Raw genomic sequence first — 22,265 nt, forward strand, 5'->3', positions numbered from 1 at the left:
TGAAACTTTTAATGCTTTGGAAGAGATGGTTGCCAGCTGAGGAGGGAGATCTGGGAAAGCTTTAGGGATGTGGCATGCATCTAAGTTTTGCTCGTAAAGATAGGCATGGTTAGGGCAAATGAAGTTGAGGTAAAGAGATACTCTGAGGTAACAGCATGTAGGTAAGAATCATAAGGAGGAAGTTTAGTGTCAGGGTTTTGGAGTCAGGTAGACCTAAGTTCAAATTCAATGTTTGTCACATATTTGCCATTGAAGCACCTTGGAAAAATTATTAATTTCCTTAACTTCAGTTTCTATCTTTAAATTGGGAAAATAATAGAGCCTCATAAGGTTATAGTGAGGATTAATGAGATAATATACATGGGGTGCTTTTCTTTTATCATGTGTCTGACTATAGCAAGTTTCCAGTAAATGTTGAATGCTAATGCTTTTGCTATTGTTGTTAATAACAACAAAATTAAGTTACTCTATTTAGCCAATGAATTAGGGTGAGTGAACTGATTGTTAGGTGAACTGAGATATGTTAGGAAGATAGTGAAGAGTTTTGACTACCAGTGGAAAGCTAAACAGTTTAAGTCAGGTTTACGGGGCTATAACACGTTCAATAAAATTCACCCTTTTTCTTAAAAAAAGAAACTCTCATTTGAGAGACACAGAGAGTGTGGGAGAGGCACAGAGAGAGAGAGAGAGAGAGAGAGAGAGAGAGAGAATCTTAAGCAGGCTCCATGCTCAGCACAGAGCCCAATACAGGGCTCCCTCCCACTACCCTGGGGTCATGACCTGAGCTGAAATCAAGAATAAGACGCTCAACCAACTAAACCACCCAAGCACCCCTAAAATTCACCCTAAGTATATGATGACTTTAATAATAGAACTACCACAATCAAGATATTGACCAGTTCCATCACTGTTAAACATTGTCTCCAGCAGTCAGTTCTCTTCCCATATCCCAAAACCTTGACACCACTGATCTGATGTTCATCTGTATAGTTTTGCTTTTTCCAAAATGTCCTATAAATGGAATTTTACAGAATGTAGCTGTTGTCCCAGGCTCCTTTCATTTAATATAATGCTTTTGAAATTTATAGCATATGTTAGTGGTTTGTTCTTTTTATTAGAGAGTAGTATCAATTGTACGGATGCATCACTTTGTTTATTCATCCATTTATCAGTGAATAGACCTTTGAGTTGTCTCCAGTCTTTGCCTGTTACAATAATGCTGCTATAAACATTCATGTGCACATCTTTATGTGGGCATGTATTCTATTTCTTTTGTGTAAATACAAAACTTTTGTACATAAATGCAAAACTTTATAATATCTTTACAAAAAACTGCCAAATTGTTTTCTGAAGTGATTGTACCATTTTGTCTTCCTACTTTTGATATATCAGAGTTCGGGGTGCTCTTCGTCTTCACCCGCACTTTATATTGTCTGTATGGGTTTTTTTGTTTTTGTTTTGTTTAACTTTTTTAATGTTTATTTTTTGGAGAGTTTTTAAGTATTTTCTCCCAGTCTATCGCTTATCTTTTCATTTTCTTGACAGTGTCATACAAAAGCAGTTTTAAATTCTGATGAATTCCAGTTTATCATTTCTTTCTTTTATTGTTCATGCTTGTGTCCTATCCTAAGAAGTTTTTGTATAACCCAAGTTACACAGATAATTTCCAGTGTTTTCTTATATCTGTGATCCATTTCTAGTTGATTTTTGTATGTAGTGCAAAGTATGAGTCAGTGTTCATTTTTCTGGATAGTTCCAGCACCTTTTGTTGAAGGCTATCCTTTCTCCATTGGCATCTTTGTTGAAAATCAATTGGCTATTTTTGTGTGGGCCTTTTTTTGAACTGTCTAATCTGTTCCTTTGATCTGTAAGTCCATCTTACACCAATACCACACTGTCTTAACTACTGTAGCATTACTAGAAGTCTTGGAATCAGGTAATGTAAGTCCTGGGATGTGAAGCCTTCTCAGTGGCCCCACCCCTCCTCCAGTGGTAACCAATTTGGTTTATGATCCTAGGCTTAAAGGTATTTTCTGTTTCTGTTCCTCACACAGTGGCCCTGGGGATGAAAGAGTTTGGTGCCCTTTCTCAGTGACTTAAGGCTTTTGCTTGGTATAAGAGGAGGGTGCAGGGAATTCGTCGGCATTGGTTCCTTTTCTCTAGTGGCAGCCATTCGCCTCCTGCTTGTCTGTGCTGCTACTGAGAGTGACTCTGTGACTCTGTGGTCTCCTGCTCTGATCTCAGTGTTGCTTCCGAGTACCGAGTTCCGAGAGTGTGAATGAGTGCACACTCTCCTTATAGCTAGAGTTCTCATTTATTGTAAACATGTACTAGTTCATATTTGGCCTTTGGGATTTTGTTAAAATGTTAGTTGTTTTCTTTCTTTTTTGCTTCTGTGGTAGTCACCTCTTCTTCCTATGCTCTGCCATAATGAGACATTCCGTGTGTCCCATCTCCTCAGAAGGGCTTGTGACTCTTTGGAATTCGTTCCCGTGGTTCTGGGGACCTTTGTTCTCTGATGGGTTGAAGAAAAGTTATGATTTTGTAAATTATTATGGTTTTTCTTGTGGTTAAGGTAGTAGAACATTGTCTTACAGCTTTCTAAATTTTAAACAGAAGTAGAACCCCAAGATTTTTAAACTAACAAATCACCTGATTAGAATTGCACTTCAGAAGGACTTATCAGATAGTATGTAGAATGGATTTGAGGTGATATGAAATGTCTTCTGTTTGAAATAGTTTCACTTAATTGTTATCATTTGAAGACTCAGCAGCCCAGGTGTGCTGCTCAGGAAGCCACCTCCACTATTGCCTAAATGTCCTTCATCCGTGTTCTGTAGCATGCAATGTCCACTTTCTGGAACACCAGCCAGCTTTTAGGGAGCTCCCCAAAGCTCCCTGTCTCTGATTCATCTTTGTACACTCCAACTATTGTAGTATCTGACGCATTCATTCCAGCATACGTATTCTCATATGTAGGTCCATATACTCATATACATACATATGTACATATATACATACATATATGTACATATACATACACATCTAAGAAAATACTTATCCAGAAGTTACTGTGTACCAAGCAGCTTTATTTAATGTTTGTTGACCTTATAATTGGACTCATTAAAATGCTAGTATATTTTTTTCACATAAGAAGTATTGAAGACCTCACCTAGGGCAATGTTTCTCAACTGAGACAGTTTTGTTCCCAGAGGATATTCAGAAATGTTGGGATATTTTTGGTTGTCGGAGTTTGGGGAGTGGGCTGATACTGGTACTGAACATCCTATAATACACAGGACAGCCCTTGCAACAATGAATGATGTAGCCAAAATGTCAGTAGTGTAGAGGTTGAGAAACTCTGACCTAGAGTATTAATGTGCAAAATACTCTGAAAGTACATTTGATGGCACTTAGTCACCAATTCAATATAAGGAACCAAGGAGAAGGAGGAATAAAAACTGAGCTGGAGATTTCCAGGCTGTGTGAGCAGGAGGATTGTAATAACAGCAATAGTAATTGAAACAGGAAAGAGGCAGGTTTGGGAAAGCTTATAGTAAACTCAGTTATGGTATGGAACATTTAGGAAATGTGTGACTTAATAAAGTGGTTCTGGATTAGAGATAAATTAGAAGCTGTTAGATTGAATGAGATTGATAGGAGAGAAAGAAGGGAAAATGAGGGGGGTTAACACGGAAGAAGCTTTGCACTTAGGAGATAGGAGACGTCTTTTTCCTCCAGGAGGGGGAGGAAGGAACCAGGAAAGCATTGTGTCACACAAGGACTGTGTTTCAAGCGTGAAGGTATGTGAATACTGCAGAGTAGTGAGGAAGCAGAAGTAGAAAAGTTACTAAATTTGGAAGTTTGGATGTCTTTAGTGATTTTGGCAGAAAGAAATTTCAGAAGATTGTTAATAGTGGAAGAAGGTGGTTTGGGTGGTGGCAAGAATCAAATTTTAAGGGTTGAGAATAAAGAATATGGTATCAAGTTTCAGTGACTGAAGAAATATGATGGTGAAGGTTAGATGGAAAGAATAGTATCTTTAGGGGGGCGCCTGGTTGCTCAGTTGGTTAAGCGTCCGACTTCGGTTCAGGTCATGATCTCGCGGTCCATGAGTTCGAGCCCTGCTTCGACCTCGTGTTTTGTGGGTTCGAGGCTTGCATTGGGCTCCGTGCTGACAGCTTAGAGCCTGGAGCCTGTTTAGATTCTGTCTGTCTGTCTGTCTCTCTCTTTCTCCTCTCTCTCTCTCTCCCTCTCTCTCTCTCTCTCACTCACCCTCCCCTGTTCATGCTCTGTCTCTGTCTCAAAAATAAATAAACATTTTTAAAAAATTTAAAAAAAAAAGAATGGTATCTTTAGGGAAAGCAAGGTTCATCTTTAGGTGTGAAGGAAGGTTTTGGGGGTGTACTAGGTTCCCAGAGCTGCCAAAACAAATTACCACAGACCAAGTGGCTTAAAACCACAGAAATTTATTCTTTCATAATTCTAAAAGCTAGAAGTCCTATATCAAAGTGTTGTCGGCCATGCTTCCTCTGAAGGTTCTAGCAAAGAGTCTTTCCCTGCCTCTTTCTAGTTTCTGGTGCCTGCTGTCATTCTCTGTTGGCATTCTTTGGCTTATAGATGCACCATTTCAGTCTCTACCTCTGTCTTCATGTGGCCATTTTCCTTCTGTGTGTCTTTCTAAATTTCCTTAATTTTTTTTATTAAAAATTTTTTAATGTTTATTTATTTTGAGAGAGAGAGAGAGAGACAGACCGTGAACAGGTGAGGGGCAGAGAGAGAGAGAGGGAGACAGGGGCAGAGAGAGAGAGACAATCTGAAGCAGGCTCCAGGCCCTGAGCAGTCAGCACAGAGCCCTACGTGGGGCTTGAACTCACAAACTGTGAGATCATGACCTGAGCCGAAGTAGGACTCTTAACCAATTGAGCCACCCAAGTGCCTCTCCTTTCTTTTATAAGGACATCAGTCAGTGGATTTAGTGCCCACTCTAATCCAGTATGACCTTATAAAGTTCAGAGTAAACATGAATTTGGGCAGATACTATTCAGTACAGGGCGGTAGTTAAAATAAGGGGATGTTACCATAACGAGGTAACTACTTCATAACTACTAGGATGCCTAAATAAAAGGACAGTAACAAGTGTTGGTGAGGATATGGAGATATTGGAACCCTCATACACTGCTGGGTAGGGTTTTAAAAAAAATTTGGCATTTTCTAAGAAGATTAAATATAAAGTTACCATATGACCCAGTAATTCCACTTCTAGGTATACACCTAAAAGAATTGAAAACATTTGTCCACACAAAAACCAGTACATGAATGTTCATAGCATCATTACTGATAGCCAAAAAGTAGAAAGAAACCAAATGTCCATCAATAGATGATTGGATAAACTGTGATATATTCATTCAATAGAATATCATGCAGCCATTTAAAAGATGAAGTATTGATGCATGTCAACAACATGGATGAATCTTGAAAGCATTATGCTAAATGAAAAAAGCTAGTCACAAAAAGCCATGTGTTATAGGAGTACATTTATAGAGATTAGTGGTTGTCAGGAGCAACCTCAGGGAGGGAGGAATGGGAGTGACTGTGAAAGGTTATGGGTTTCTTTTGGGGTGAGGAGAATGTTCGGAAGTTAGTGGTAATGGTTTTATAACTATGAGTTTACTAAAAACCAGTTAATTGTACACTTGAAAAGGGTGAATTTTATTGTGTGTGAATTATATCGCTATTATTAATAAAAAAAATAGAAGATAAGGGGATTTTTATATTTCTAGGCTGAAGAAAGGTAAACCATTAGGTTGGTCACAACTTTGCTGATCTTGGTCCAGTCACGTGGTGACTTCTGCATGGTTCTTTTAAGAGCAATATATTGGAACTTATCATTTTAATAACTATGTAAGATTAGTACATTAGATTATTTAGCCCAGATTTGTCTTATAAATAAAAATAGTATATAATTTAAGCTGTGAATTACAAGATACGGGCCAAAGATGGCTGTTTGAATGATACCAGTATATTGTTCCAAATGTAAGAATAGTTAAAATGAATTTACCTAAGTTTAAATTTTCAGTATAGGTCATTGCTGAAAATGTCTTCCTTTACAACATCTTTAAAGTAAATACGATTGGGGCGCCTGGGTGGCTCAGCCACCCATATACAATGACGTGAATCTTTAAAGTAGGCCTTCCAGGGGCGCCTGGGTGGCTCAGTCGGTTAAGCGTCCGACTTCAGCTCAGGTCACGATCTCGCGGTCAGTGAGTTCGAGCCCCGCGTCGGGCTCTGGGCTGATGGCTCAGAGCCTGGAGCCTGCTTCCGGTTCTGTGTCTCCCTCTCTCTCTGCCCCTCCCCCGTTCATGCTCTGTCTCTCTCTGTCTCAAAAATAAATAAACGTTAAAAAAAAAAATTAAAGTAAATACGATTACTTTATTGGCTTACCTATAAAAGAAAAAGAAAACTTTGATACCAGAGTCCTATTGGTTTTGGATATGATCATGTTGACACATTCTTAAAATCATCTTTAAAAAATAATCTCTTAATTTGGAAGGCCTACTTTATTATTTTTATTTATTTTTTTAATTTTTTTTAACGTTTATTTATTTTTGAGACAGAGACAGAGCATGAACGGGGGAGGGGCAGAGAGAGAGGGAGACACAGAATCCGAAGCAGGCCATCAGCCCAGAGCCCGACGCGGGGCTCGAACTCACGGACCACGAGATCATGACCTGAACTGAAGTCAGACGCTTAACCGACTGAGCCACCCAGGCGCCCCTGGAAGGCCTACTTTAAAGATTCACGTCATTGTATATTGAGCCAGATTGGTAGCTAACATTTTTTGAGCACTTACTTTGTATTAAGCACTGTTTTGTGTTCTTATGAGTCATCTTTTTAAGTCCTCACAGAAAGCCCTTTGAGATAGAAATGAAGTAACTTGCCCAGCATTAGCTAACCATCTAAAGAGCTAGGATTTGAACCCAAACAGTCTATCTTAAGAAAGGAAGCAGCCTGTGTTCTTAGCCACTAAATTATGATGGCTTTCTTAGATTAGGATAGTTAATGAAAAGTTCTTGAGATATGCCTGAGTAGCACAGATCATGGTTGAAGTGTAAGTTTCAACTATACCAGAGTTGGACATGTAACATGGGCCAAAAACATATGTTTTAGGAAACACTGGAGACAATTAACAATCCAGAGGACATGAACATAATTCTCATTGTTTTTCTCTGCCAGTATGAGGTGAAAGCTCCCGTTCCTTCTGCCTGTTTCAGGAATATTTGTAAGCAAATGGCAAAAATGCATGAAGCTATATTTGATCTTCTTCCAGAAGAACAAACACAAGTGAGTAGTAATTCCTAAAACTACTTTTTTTATACATAACATATGCATACAGAATTGGAGTGTTTTTTATATACTTTTGGTACAGTTAAGCCTAGTTCATTTTTCCGATATGATTATTTTTTCAGCTGTTATATTAACCTGTGAAATGTGGATACAAATGTCTGATTTCAAAGTGCCTCTAGCTCTAACAGGCCAGAGCAATAATTGCTCTGCTATATGGTCAGCATTATAAAAAGCAGATATTTTGTTTGTCCATTGAGTATAGAGATCCTAGATTCTACTTACGTCATTCATTATAGTATCAGTTTGAAAATCAGAGTTGGCATTTATCAATAGTAAAATATGTTGCTGTTATTATAATCCAAGTGGGATATGAAGGAATTAGTGATAGAATTAATAATGAGAGGACACATGAAATAACTCAGTCAGTATACCTTATTTTTGTTAGATCAACATAAATGATCTTAGTGTGCATAAACCAGGAAAATAGTAAAATTTGGCACCTCTCACCTGTGAAATATCCACTCCTTGTCCCTACTGTCTTCCCCTACAAAAGTGTTATCAGAGTTTTCTCCATTGTTCACCTACACTTCTACCCCATCCCCTCTACTTGCTTTGTTTCCCTCTCCTGATACTTTAAAGATTCCAGTATTTTTTTCCCAATCTTTTTTTTTTTAATGTATATTTATTTTTGAGAGAGAGTGTGAGTGAGCTGGGGAGAGACAGAGAAAGAGGAGGACAGAGGATCCCAAGCAGGCTTTGCACTGATAGCAGTGAACCTGATATGGGGCTTGAACCCACAAACCATGAGATCATGACCTGAGCTGAAGTCAGATGCTTAACTGACTGAGCCACCCAGACGCCCCTCCAGTCTTCTTTACCCAGCTTAGCTTGTTCCCTCTGTACGAGGCTATCTCATTTGAGCCCAGTTGTAGAATGATACAGTGTTGGAATACAAGCTTAGTTGTATGACTAATGAGCTTAACTTTCACTGGAATTTTTGCTCTTCAAACAAGTTTCTTATTTGAGTTTGCCTCTAAATGGTTGAGTATATAGAAATGGTATCTGGGAGCAAATACTTTTGCTGTTCTTTCTCCTGGTGGTTTCCTTTCCCATACCACCTCAGACTTCCATCTGCATGCTTCCCTAGGTTTTCATTAATCATTCCAAAGCCATGATTAAATATCATCCAACTCCTTTGAGGCCCACTGAGGATTGAGGAGGAGCCATAAGATATGGAGCACCCACTTGGGTCTCTCTTTTTTTTCCTTATTTCTTCCTAGCCAAGCCATCCTTCTCATTCCAAGTATAAGATCTCACCTCTGACATTCTCACTTTTTGGATTTGTCAATCTGAGTTCTAATTATGGCCAGGTCAAGGAGCTGGGCATACAGGTATTTCATGTTTGTTTTTTTTGTTTTTTTTTTTTTTAATCTCCATCATAATTTAAAGGGAACTCTTATCAAAGCTGGGCAAGAATTAGATTTTTATGTCAGTATTGTCACATGAATACCAGTAATTCCACAAAATTCCATAGGTGCCTTTATATATATTTCCTCCCATAGAAAACATGTTACTCCACAAAATCTTTTTTTTTTTTAATTTTTTTTTTTAACATTTATTTATTTTTGAGACAGAGACAGAGCATGAACAGGGGAGGGGCAGAGAGAGAGGGAGACACAGAATCTGAAACAGGCTCCAGGCTCTGAGCAGTCAGCACAGAGCCCGACGTGGGGCTTGAACCCACGGACAGTGAGATCGTGACCTGAGCCAAAGTCGGACGCTCAACCGACTGAGCCACCCAGGTGCCCTCACAAAAGCATTTCCAAAGATTAACTGTATATAATTTCAGGTCAGGTATTTCCCACAGAAGTATTGGGCCATTGAATCAAAACTCTGCATGCAGGAGCAGTAAAATACTTTGAAGTAATTTTATCAATTTAGAAGGATGAAAGTATCTTTGCCTCTACCATTGTGACTTTGTTGTTTTGTCTTGAAGTTCTTATTTAATATACTGCAGAATTCTCCATTTCTTTATACCTGGCTTGGTTGATCCCAGTTATATATCCCAGAGGACTTCAAAGGAGCAGAAAGGCAGTGATAATTCATATCACTAAAAGAAGTACTGCTGATAAGAAGAAAAAGAGGTTTTATCCAGCTATAGAGAAAACTGTACTAAAATAGCAACTAAATACCTTCAGAGTAGCATCTTAAAAGTATATGCCAAAGCAAAGATTTTTAAAAAGTATTTTCTCCTGGGTGGCTCAGTTGGTTAAGCGTCCAGCTCTTGATTTTGGCTGAGGTCGTGATCTCGAGTTTCAGGAGTTCGAGCCCCATGTCAGGCTCCGCACTGATAGTACCGAGCCTGCTTGGGATTCTCTCTCCCCGTCTCTGCCCCTCGTCTGCTCGTGCTCTCTCTCAAAATAAATAAATAAATAGATTTTTTCCAAATAATATTGATTTGATACTGATGACTCAGATGCTTATGTCTTCTATTTCAAAAGAGCTTTAAGAAACCATATTACTTCTTTTCCAGATGTTATTTTTAAGAATTAATGCAAGTTATAAACTCCACTTGAAAAAACAGTTATCTCATTTAAATGTGATAAATGATGGAGGACCTCAAAATGGGTATGTTTTCAACATATTTTTACTACATGCTCCAGTATTGGATTGCCTGATTGGTTTTTATTCATTACGCTGTCCTTTTCCATTATAATCTTGCCAGATCTGCACCATGGTAAAATCAGCAACTTTTTCCTCTGTGGAGAGGACATCTATATTAACTTGTCTGTCTATCTACATTAAAGTGTTTTATAAGTGGTCAATTACTTACATGTCTGTTTTGAGGTAGTGTGGGTCAGTAGCACATCCTTATGTTATGCAGTAGTCTCCCTGTATCCAGACAGGACTCGAAGTCCTAGTTTGTAGCTGTGTGACCATGAGAAGGTCCACTTAACTTCTGCCTTATTTATAAAATGAGAAGGATAAAATCTTCTGTAACTTTCGTAAGGTTACAAAAAAATGTGTGTGTATGTACATTTTTATTGTAAGCTTTTGAACAAATTATATGTACTATCAGTGAAATATTTTAGTTATACAAAACAATTTAGAATCAGAAAACTTGGGTTAAGTTCTGCCACTTACTAGTTGTGTCACGTTAGGTAAATCACTTTTATTTTTGCACTTTTATTTTCTTGGATTTGAAAATAGGGATGATGGTAAAAAGTACCATCACAAAATTTTTGTGAAGAACATAAAGATATGGGGAAAAATTATATAAAATACAAAAGCACTGATCATGAAGCTACATCCTAATATGATTTTCTCAGTGTGCTATCCGTTCTGTGGATTTTAGGAATAAAACATTAAGTTTTGGGCTTCAATTTCAAACTTATAGGAACAAATGAAAAAATGCATTTTAGAGTCAGAAATTGGCCCTGTCCAACAAAACAAGTACACTGAATTGATTTTGCAAAAAATATTTGGGAGCTTCATAATACTGAATGTGTTGGCCACGCCGAGTTAGTTTTATGCAACAATCTGATTCTCTCCCTTAATTATTACCTGGTTCTTCTTTTTCTTTTTTTTTTAAGAATTGTTATTTTCAAAAGTTTCAGAGCCACAGAAAAGTTCAAGGACAGTTTAATGAATACCAAATACGTCTCAGAGACTATTTTTAAAAAACTAGTATTTTTAAGCCTACTCGACCCATAACCTTCTAAGTCTGGGTTGGTTCGTTCATGGGTTTTTCTGACCAGTAGTTCTGAAGCATTGAAGCTAACTCATTACCTATTATTTTCTCTGTTAATATAGCTATTTGGGGGTCTTACCAACCTAGAGATCTTCACTGTCATACACTTTTAAAGACACTAATTCTGTGTAAGTCAATTTATGTCTTGTGAGTGATTCCTTGAAAGATAGAATTCCCTGAAAATCGACCTCTAGACTCTAGCAAAAGACATAATAAACTACCTGCTTATAAGTAATTTTTGTTCCTGGAATGGCTTTAAAAATGTACTTTTTTTTTTTCCAAGATGAAATTCACATAAAATTAACCATTTTGCAGTTAACAATTCAGTAGCAGTTAGTGCATTCACAAGTGTGTTCTAGTTCCTGTTGTCTAGTTGTCCAGTCAGATAATAAAATAAGATCAAAGCTTAAAAAAAAAAAAACCAAGAAGAAACCCTGTACCCATTAAGCAGTTACTTGCTACCTTCCTTCTCCCCAGCCCTGTTTTTTAAATGGATTTTTTTTTTATTTAAGACATTTTAAAAATACAGACGTAAAGAAAATATTTGTATTGCTGCTACTTAATCATTAACATTTATCATTTCGCTTGGAAAAATGTTCATGTTTAAAAAAAATGGCATTCCAAATGAAATTGAAGTATCCCTGGCTCCCATCTCCAATCCCATTCTCTTTCTCCAACCTTAGTCAATATTTCTAATAAATTTGGCCTACATTTTTAAGTCCTTCTCCTTATCTCTAGATCTTAAAAAAATATGTAGCACTGTTTTATAAACTTACATGGTATATTGTACATGTGCTGCTTACTTTATTCCACTCAGCATTGTTACTGGTTTATCTATTTGATAGGAGTTGTCCATTTTTTGACATTTCTCCCACTTGAATCCACTATATTTAATGCAGCCATTTCCCCAAGAGAGATTTCTAAGTTACTACTTTTTTCCATTACAACTATGCCACAGTGAAGATCTATATGCATGTCTAGTGGTGTAATCATTTCTTTAGAGTATACTCTAAAGTATTTCTTTAGAGTAACTTGTACAAGTTAATACAAGCATATGTACATTTTCATTCGGCTAGGTTTTGCCAGAATACTCTTCAAAGTAGCTGCACCATGTTGTCAACATTTGCTATTAGATTTAATAATTGCAGGTGGTATCTTGTTTTGATTTGCATTTCCTAATGTTTGTCATCTTTTCATATATTCATTAGTCATTCAGGTGTTCTCATTTCACTTTTCCTGTTCATTTTCTTTGTCCATTTTTCTCTTGGGTATTATCTTTTTCTTGTCGATGTTAGATTTTTGCATATGCTCTCAAACTAATCTTTTGTTGGTTATATGTGTTTGCCGATATTTCCTTTTATGTTAAACAATAATTTTCAACTTTGATAGGATTATGGAAATATTTTTAAATGGAGATCTATGTTAATTTTACGTTTAGTTTTGAATGTGGGGGACCTTGCCTTAGAAAGGTTTTGTTCTGTTTTGAGCTGTTGCTGTTAGTTTCAGTGCACTTACCATATTATCACAAGTATAATTTCAAATCTTTTTAAAGCATCTTAATTAGATGAGTTTTAAATGAAAAATATGGTCCTTGTTAAATTCTGCCATGTGATGAAAGGTCAAACATTAAGCACGTAAGTCCAAAAGCATTTATAAATTAGACTGTAGTACAAACATTAAGGGTGCTTCTAACACCTCTGTCCCCGTGTAGTCCAGCGATCCAGAACTTACGTGTTCATTAAAATACTAAAGCTGGATTTCTTCTTCTCTTTTACAAACTACTAAATTAAGGTCTCCTATTCTTCCATGGGCCATATTTGTCAAAATATACGTCTACTCAGACCAGTCCCTGTTTTACATGCATGGAGCTTTGATATGTATCTGAGTGTTATTTCCTGGAATGTTCTTTCAAGTGTAGACATTAATGTGACAGCTCAATGCTCAAAAGTGTTAACACTTTCTTTTCTCATCTCGTGTTGCTATATATCAGTATCTAGTTTTATATGTAGTAATATATATGCATGAATCCCAGCCTTCATTAGCTTCTTTGGATGTTACTCAGGAAACCTTGTCTTTCACCTGATTTCATCAGTCATATATATGTACAGTTGATCCTTGAACAATGCAGGAGTTAGGGGCACCAAACTACTCTCAAGTAGAAAACCCACATGTAGCTTTTGATTCCCCAGAAACTGAAGTACCAGTACCCACTGTTGACCGGAAGCTTTACTGTTAATATCAACAGCTGATTGACACATACTTTGTAGGTTATATACTATATTCTTATAATAAAGTAAGCTGGAGAAAATGTTTTGAAAATCATAAGAGAAAGTACATTTAGTGCTGTACTATGTCAAAAAAAATCTAATTAGATCCACGCAGTTCAAAGCTGTGTTGTTCAAGGGTCAACTGTATAGTCTAGTGACAACTGATTACAAAAAAACATCTTAACCTATTATTTTTCTATTTTGTTTCATGCTTTTTAGAGATAAATCTTTTTTATTGGGCAGAATTATGAAACCAATTTCAACCTGCACTGGTTTATTCCTTTTCAAGATATTTATTGTTGAAATAGAGCGCTCTATATGATGGCAGGAATCTTGCTAAGAGAAATCTATTGACATTTGGTCCCTAGGAAATCTGAATTTTAATAGTCTAGCAGCTAGGAATAAGACTGACTCTGTGAGCATTGCTACTTTATCGTAGAGAGTGTGAGATTAAAAATAGTTTTCTCTCCAATGTTTAGGTTGGTCACAGCAGATGTAGCTTTTTACACTGGAAATCTTCAAGCCTTAAAAGGCCTTAAAGATTTGGACCTAAATATGTCCGAGATCTGGGAACAGAAGAGGTGATGACATACTGGAAAACTGGGTAGCTCATCTGACCATGGGATGTGTATGTTTGTGAAGAAAATATGGATGCCTGTGATTCAAGAACTGAACCTGGAACCCAGAGTGAACGGGATAGGGGAAGGGGGAAAGGAAAGTATCAGTGTTGGGAAACTGGGATTCAGTGGGATCTACAAGGAATGCCATTTTTATGCTTCCTTCAGTGAGGAGTAACTGATCAGGTGTCTATAACATTTTTCATTCTCTCTGGAAACAGACTCAGGTTTCTTTGGACCAAATCCAAAAGAACACATAGCTGTAACACAGCTGTAGTTGACTAGAATGCTCTGTATACTTTATATTAAAAAATGCTTTGCATTTCTTCCAGTGCAATGAAATTCATATGGTGTCCCACCTTATTTAATGATGGTACAATTTAAAATATTAAAATCTTAGTCAACCTCTGTAGAAAGTTTTCTCTATGAAAGTAAAGCTGTTTGAAAAATTATTTTTTTACACAGATCTTTCTATGAAAAATAAACATCTTTTGATTGCTTGGATTTAGGAACTCAATTTTTGTTTTAGTGACCAATGTCAAGTTTCAGGCCTCGTGTGTCACGTATTTAATCTTTCTACCACCACTGTATGTCATCTGAGTAAAGCCTTCCAGAATAGTCTAAATACTTGAAAGTCTGATCACAGTAATAATTAAAGAAAAAGATATTGGCATTTATTTATGCAACTACTAATTTAAATACTTTTCAGAAGGGGTATGTGAAAGGCTGCAGTTTAATAGCTGTATTTTTATACAAGTATCTATGAAGGGTTTGGTTTGTGGGTTTTTTTGCCTTTTTATTTCTAGCAAATGGTTAGAATACATTTTCATATATTCTGAGTATTTATGAGTTCTCATTTTAACATTTAGATAACAGATGAAGTATGGCCCCCTTGGGTTTTTGTTTTTGAGTTACTTTTGACATGTATATGAACAAAGACCAGGGAGAAATGGAACTTTTAAAATATAGGCTGCTGTTCTGCGGCCAGAAATATAAGGTGATGAGTAAGTTATTTAAAGATTTTATAATACCTACCTTCAAAATTAGAATCAGCAGCACTCCACAAATGAAAGTGCCTGTGCCTCACCTCACACCGGGAGTCTTGCCTAACCCCGTCAGAGTGCCTAATCTTGTTGTGATTATGTACAATGAAATAATAGTCTTATTTTGTGCTCTTCCATTTCCTAAAAGGAAAGCCTGTTTTCTTTATCATTACTAAGGTATGTCATTGGTTCTTAAACTGTCTAAAATAAAGCTGTAAAAAATTACCAGACTTTATAAGGCAACTTTTTTTTTAATACTGTACAAGTAAATTTTAAGTTACAAGCAGCCTACTTAAAAACAAGAATGGAAGAATTAGAAAATGTAATTAATCCTTAGAGAAAAGCCACAAATTCAACTACCAGCAGAGCTGATTTGGAAGGTTATTCATGAATATTTTCAGTGACAACAAGAAAGCTTCAAGGAAAGGGAACTTGTTATAAAGTTCTACCTCCACCCCACCATACTGGAGAACAAGTATGTAAGTGAAAAACCCTACCTCTACCCACCCCATCCCTTCACCTGGGAAAAGAAACATTACTTTGTGTTCATAAGTGGAGAGTCTGTGGAAAGCATGGCAGGCATCCCAGCTTTAGAACTAGATGAAAGGTATGGAATACCTTCAGGTTTAATTCCTATGGAAAGAATGATGTGGTTAAGGTTCTTAGAAATGCAAAAACTAGATGTGTCAGGTAGCTGGCCAGTGAATACTTAAATATTTCAAGACTAAATCTTCCAAACGAAATAGCAACTTTCCCAAGAGTCAACTGTTTTTCTTCATTTCATAAAGTTAGCATTGAAAGTATACATGTACACATGGATTGCCTCACAGCTTTATTTTTTAAATCACAAGCAATTCAAAGTGACCATCATTGAGGCCTCTGTTCAAAGATGTTCCAGCAGAGCTGCCCCAGTTTTAAGATTAAACAATATTGCACTTTAAGATGAACTTTCAGGATCCTCATTAAAGAAAAGTATTGCTTCCAACTGTGCTTTTCTTGGACTAAAAGCATATTGCAAACTCTACTTTAAAAATTAACACTGCAGGGTACAGTAGCATAGTAAAGTACCTGCCGATTTTAGAATCCTAGAGAACATTTCATCGTTAAGAAACTTTTTAGCCCATAATTAGTATGAAGTGTACACAGTATTTTTTTTTCATTTCAGTGGTCCAAGATCCGAAGGTTCCCAGATACAATCTTGTTCTCTAATACGGCTCCAGGTGGGATGTCAATTCGGTCACCATGATTTGCAATGATGATAACTGTTCCCTATGTGACAGGGAAAACAAAACAGAAGAGAGTGTACTTGAAACTGCAGCCGAAATGCAACTGATTTCCTTACAATCACCGAATTTATGCAGAATTCCATTTACAATGGAACAGTTGTATTTCTAAGCAATATTAACCATGAAAAAATATGTTAAGGAAAATTGTATAATGTGTCCCTCTAACAATCCTGGCAGTAGTTCCAGATGCCCTGCCTCTGTATCAGAGGTGGTACCAGGAGTGAGAAGTGGACCCAGTGCCACAGCATAACTGGCCCTTTCGAAGAACCACTTGCAATGTCACCAGCATTACCTACCTTCGTAAAGATACCGAGGTGCTTGGTTTATATTTACATATAGGTTTGGATTTGTTTTGTTGTTAAAACCAGTTTACTAATTTATTTTTCATGCCTTAGGGGAGACTGTTTAGATGAGGCAGTCTCAGCAATAAAGTTCCGTGTACATATATGCATATGTATATATACACACGTATGTATGTCTGTATAGTTGACCCTGGAACAACATGTGTTTGTGCAAGTCCATTTGCATGCATTTTTTCGATACAGTACTATAAATGTCTTTTCCTTATGATTTCCTTAACATTTTCTTTTCTCTAGCTTGCTTTGTTATAAGAATACAGTACATAATAAAAACACCTACTAAAATATGTGTTAATCAACTATTATCAGTAAGGCTTCCACTCAGTAATAGACTATTAGTCTGGGGGAAATCAAAAGTTAGATGGGGATTTTCAGCTGCATGGGGCTCAGCACCCCAAATCCCCCATGTTGTTCAGGGGTCAACTGTATATACATCAAGACACACACATATATATATACATACACATATCCTTATGTTTTTTTTCAAGATCTTCATTTAGTTTTACTAAGAATGCCACATGTAATCTAGGCATAGGATTTTTAAAAAAATAATTAGGAAAAAGCTGTGGTATCTTTGGTTCTGCGCTTTAATATTTATATCCATAGTCCTTCCTATTTCTTAAGCTAGAAGAATACTCAAAGTACCCAAGTACTATGGTGTAGTATCTTTACTATCAGTAAGATCAGTATCTTTAGACTGATGACAACAGCTTACCTTAACAGGAATAGATTATGTTCAGTATAACTGAAGTTGCCATTTTTTCTACTTTCATTAAGATTCAGATTTGGTGAGCTAATGCTAATTTAACAGTGATTCTATTTTAAAGACTCCGATTTTCAGTAAAATAGTACCAGTTAAATTACTTCATGGTATTTGCTTTCCATTTGAATGCTATATTCCATAAAGTTCATATATACAACAATTATGATTGTATTTTAACTATGTTGTATATCTACGGAAGATAGTATTAATACTAAATATTGTGGTAAGCTATTTCATTTTTTAAATGTATTTGTCTTAGAAACAAACATCTGGTATAGACTAAGAAGTATTCCTTAAAATAAAGGTAAATTTAGGACTAGAAAATTAAACTTGTTTTGTAAAGCTAGCAGAACTAAAAATTTCATCTTAACACACCTTTAGTGAAACATTCTTGCCAAATGTCACATCTCCTGAAACTGTGAGGTGATCCAATTCAAGCATATCTGGTATACTTTCAAATCTCCTTAGATAATCCTGAACCTGAAAGAAAAGAGAAGAAGAAATTGTTTCAAAAATGGGTTAACAGAAAAAGCAGGTATTCAATTTACAAGTTAGTTTAACTGAACTGTGAAAACATTATTTATGGCCAAGCTCAGACCCTCTATGGGAAGAACCAATTTAAGCACTTTCTATATGCTAGATCCTGTGCAGGAGAGACCAGGAGATATGAACAACGTCCTTACAATCAAGCAATTTATAACACCACTGAGCAGATCAGACAATAAATTAAAAGATAGGGGTGCCTGGGTGGCTCAGTTGGTTGAGCAGCAAGTGACTCTTGACTTTGACTCAGGTCATGATCTCATGGTTCTTGAGTTCAAGCCCCATGTTGGGTTCTGCACTGACAGGCTCTGAGATTCCTTCTCTCTCTCTGCCCCCCCGCCCCAAATAAACAAACATTAAATACATACACACATACATACATAAAAAGGTAACCAGGGTGCCTAGATGGCTCAGTCAGTTAAGCATCTGACTTTGGCTCAGGTCATGATCTCATGGCTTGTGGGTTTGAGCCCCGCATTGGGTTCTATGCGACAGCTAAGAGCCTGCTTTGGATTCTGTATCTCCCTATCTCTCTGTTCCTCCCCCATTTGTTCTCGCTAGCTCTCTCAAAAAATGAATGAATTAATCAAAACATAACCAACATGATAAGAGCCCAATGAGTAATTCAAATAATCTGGAGTTTAGCTGGAAAGAGAAAGAGAGATCATCACTGTTTGAAGCAAGCTAGACTGGAGCTGGGCTTTATGGGATGGGTAGGATTCAGAAGAAATGGAGTATTTCATGAACAGCAGCACAGATTATCATTATAAATGATCACTATCTTTACTGCCTCTTGTTTCCTTAGATTTATAGGCACTAGAAATTGTCTGTCTTATATGGCCTCATTTCCTGTTTTGCTAAGAAAATTAGAAGCAACCTGAAAAGTTTCACTGGCTTCTACTATCAGTTGCTCCCTAGCCCATTACTCTGTCCCTCTTGTTACTGGGGTGGGACTCTTTACTCCAACTTAAGGCCAGTCCTTCTTATGGCCTAATTCAAGGGTATTATCCAGTGATCATTTCTCCTTCCATGTTTTCTCCCTCTGACTGCATCAATTCTGATCAATGTATAAACGTGCCATAAATTCTCCCATCTTTAAAAAGCAAACGAAATATCTCAAATCCTATATCCCTTTCTATCTATGGCTGCTTTTTGTTGTTGCTTTCTGTAAAACCAATTTCTTGAATTAGTTGTCCAAATTCATCTAATTTCTCTTCTATTAAATCCATTCCAGTCAGGCTCCAGAACCTCTATATTGATAAATCTGGTGGTGAATTCTCCTTGATCTTACTGGAACCATTCATCTTACTTGAATCAGCAGCAACACCTGACACAGGTGATTTCTTTCTTTCTTTCTTTCTCTCTTTCAACATTTTCTTAATTTGGCTTTCAGGACATACACATTCATGGTTTTCCATGCAGTTCCTCACCTGTAACTCGTCAGTCACCTTTACTGCTTCCTTCACCTCATCCCCATCCTCTAAGCCTTGACTACCTTAGGGCTCAGTTCTTGGGACACCTCCTCCTAGGTGATCCCTATCTCATGGCTTTAAATACCAGCTGTACATGGAGGACATGTACCTATATCTTCTAGATCTCTCCTCTGATCTAAAAAGAATCTAATAAATTTGAAGGTCTAATAAATTCAGTATCTCCAAAACTCAACTCCCCATCCTGCTTTCCCTACATCTGTTCCCCTAAACCTACTTCCCCCATTTCTGTAAGTGGCTGGCAATTCCATGCTTCCAATTGCACAAGCTAAAAACCTTGGCGTCTTTCCTAATCTTTTCTCTAACACTCCCCTTCTAGTCCAACGGCAAATCCTGTAGCTACAACTTTCAAAATATCTCAGCACGTCAACTATTTCCACTGCCATCACCCTGGTCAAAGCCACCATTTCCTCTTGCCAGGATTCCTGCAATAGCCTGTTCCCTGGTTTCCCTGATTCCACCCTTGCTCACCAGATCAGTCACTTCACCCCTCAGCTCACAACTCTGATGGTTTTTCATCCACCAGAAGAAAAGGAAAAAAAAAAAAAAAAAAGCCACCTACATTCCCAATATTCAATGACAAGGTTCTACATATTGGGCTTGTTCCCTCTTTGACCAACTCCTCCCCCCATCTCTCACTTGCTCTGCCCCAGGCAGATTGTGTTCTGTCCCTAAAACACATTCATCCTCTGAGTAGCCATTAACCACTCAGCCCATATTCTCAAATTAGAGCAGCTCAAGTTCTTATCTCCTGCAGGGTATGGAAGAGGCTAGGAAGAGTGAGGGGAAAGTGAAGGCAGGGTGAGGCTGGGCAGAAAAATGGCTGGCAATACCTTTTCAGAATGTGGGAAAATGGTGAGTATTTGTACCACCAGGATTTTCCCAGCTCAGCCAGGCTGATGAGAGGCACCCAAAACAGGGACTGATGCTATCCTGGGAAATGCAGCATAGCCACAAGACCCAGAATCATCTGCCATCAATATATGAGGCAGTACATACCTCCACACCAGGTGGCACTTAAACCACAACCAGGACTAGAACAGGCCTGGAGGGCATAACAGGACTCCAGGCCAGCCTCAAAGGCTCACCCTGTCACCTTCATTAACCTCACAATATTTTATGTGATGAAATTTTTTTAAATGTTAATTTATGAGAGAGAAACAGAAAGAGAGCAAGAGCAGGGGAAAGAGGGAGAGGTAGAGAAGCCCAAGCAGGCCCCTCACTGTCAGCACAGAGCCCTATATGGGGCTCAATCCAACGAACCATGAGATCACGACCCAAGCTGAAACCAAGAGTCAGACACTTAAGTGACTGAGCCACCTGGGAACCTCCATGATGAAATTTTTTGAATTCCATTTATCATGTTAGGGTGAGGTTTTACTATACTTGCTACTGCCCTTGCCTGGCATGCTTTTCACCCCAGATACTTGCATTATATACTTCATTTCTCAGTGAGACCGTCTCTCTGGCCACCCAGTATAAAATTATACCAACACCACCCCACCCACACATTTCCTACTCCTGCTTTATTCTCCTTCATACTATTTCCCATCACTTGACATATATACATTTAGTTGCTTATTATCATTCTTACCTCACCAGAATATTCACGAAGGCAAGGATTTTAGTCCATTTTATTTGCTGCTAAATATCCAGCACTTAGATCACTGCCCAGCACATGGTAGGGGCTCAATATTTGTTAAACAATTAACATTCTCCCACTGATGAAAACAGTAAATGGTTTTACAAGAGACATAAAGTAAAATGTCCCAAAATGTAAACATTCTTTTCTACTCTATAGCAATAATCAGATTTCAAAAGTGAATTACATGTTTATCTTCAACAGCTGATTCTTTTTAAAAGACATCAAAGACAGAGGACTATAATAGGTTAGCAGCTGAGACTAATTAGACCCCAATTCATATCTGTATCATTTTTATACTTACACATTTAAGAAATACAAATGCACATGTATATCGTATTTATAATTACGTACCTTTGTAAAAGAACTGCCTAATTTAACCAAGGGTACTGTAGGAAATTCCCTCTTTTCACTCATTGTCAAAGATCCTGCATTAAGGCTATAGAGGTTTGACATCACAAGCAAGAGATCTGATGTGGTTTTGACAGGTAGAAAACGGCTCCTAGGAACATTAATACCTAGAGAGTTCTCAAAACTTTTAATGGCAGCCCCTACTGCAGTTTCTAACTGAATGACATTCAGGCCTCCATCCAAAGTCTGTAAGAAAAAAAAGGGGTCAGGGGGAGAGGAGAAACAGGTTTTAGCAACTTTGTTTCGTGGAGGCAGGTTAATATTTGGGGAGTGGTTTCAGAGACCCATTGAAGGAAACAAGAATTTTGAGAACTGATATTTAGCAAGCACATACCATATGCCAGGTGCTTATACATACGTGGTCTTTTTTTGGCGTCATAACTCCTCTCTTTATTAATATTTCTATTTTACAATAAGGAACCAAATGTTCACAGAAAACTCATGCAAGGTGCCTGTCTGTGGCCAAAAGACCTTTACGTGTCAGAGCAACAAGTAAGACCGAGGTCGGTTGCTCTCTTTTTGGGCCCTGTGCTCTTGCTGCTACCACAGCCCCAGGTGAAGTGAGGGTACCAGGGCTTGGCACACTAAAGAGATGGATGGGTGTAGACTCGGAAGGACAGGGCCAGAAACTGGAGAGACTGACTAGGCAAAAAGGAGGAACCAATGAATAGATGGACCAGACAGAGTGGGGGCAGCAGGTCTGCGTGCAGCCCACCTATTATGATCTTAGGAACCAGGGAGACCAG

At 37.6% G+C, this 22,265-nt stretch overlaps 2 protein-coding genes across 18 annotated transcripts in view; one reads left to right on the top strand and one right to left on the bottom strand.

The window, feature by feature from the left end:
* VPS54 (VPS54 subunit of GARP complex) overlaps positions 1-22,265 on the top strand; it is a 195,152-nt gene that overhangs the window by 132,048 nt on the left and 40,839 nt on the right. For 14 of the 15 annotated variants that reach the window (XM_078444555.2, XM_081795273.1, XM_078444559.2 and 11 more), the window contains 3 exons: positions 7,237-7,344; positions 9,881-9,975; positions 13,845-15,250. In XM_078444555.2, coding sequence (XP_078300681.1) covers positions 7,237-7,344; positions 9,881-9,975; positions 13,845-13,950 — 309 coding nt within the window. In that variant the 3' untranslated portion in view covers positions 13,951-15,250. Of the gene's footprint in view, positions 1-7,236; positions 7,345-9,880; positions 9,976-13,844; positions 15,251-22,265 lie in introns of those variants that run through there. The other variant, XM_078444560.2, reaches the window with a different exon arrangement.
* Positions 15,845-22,265, bottom strand: part of UGP2 (UDP-glucose pyrophosphorylase 2) — a 64,245-nt gene continuing 57,824 nt past the window's right edge. For all 3 annotated transcript variants that reach the window (XM_060604632.2, XM_060604623.3, XM_060604619.2), the window contains exons 8-10: positions 21,463-21,705; positions 17,809-17,913; positions 15,845-16,294 (exon numbers count right to left, since the gene is read on the bottom strand). In XM_060604632.2, coding sequence (XP_060460615.1) covers positions 16,187-16,294; positions 17,809-17,913; positions 21,463-21,705 — 456 coding nt within the window. In that variant the 3' untranslated portion in view covers positions 15,845-16,186. The remainder of the gene's footprint in view (positions 16,295-17,808; positions 17,914-21,462; positions 21,706-22,265) is intronic.

Source organism: Panthera onca, chromosome A3 (genome assembly GCF_046562875.1).
Source record: "Panthera onca isolate mPanOnc1 chromosome A3, mPanOnc1 haplotype 2, whole genome shotgun sequence".
In the NCBI taxonomy this organism is placed as follows: Eukaryota; Metazoa; Chordata; class Mammalia; order Carnivora; family Felidae; genus Panthera; species Panthera onca.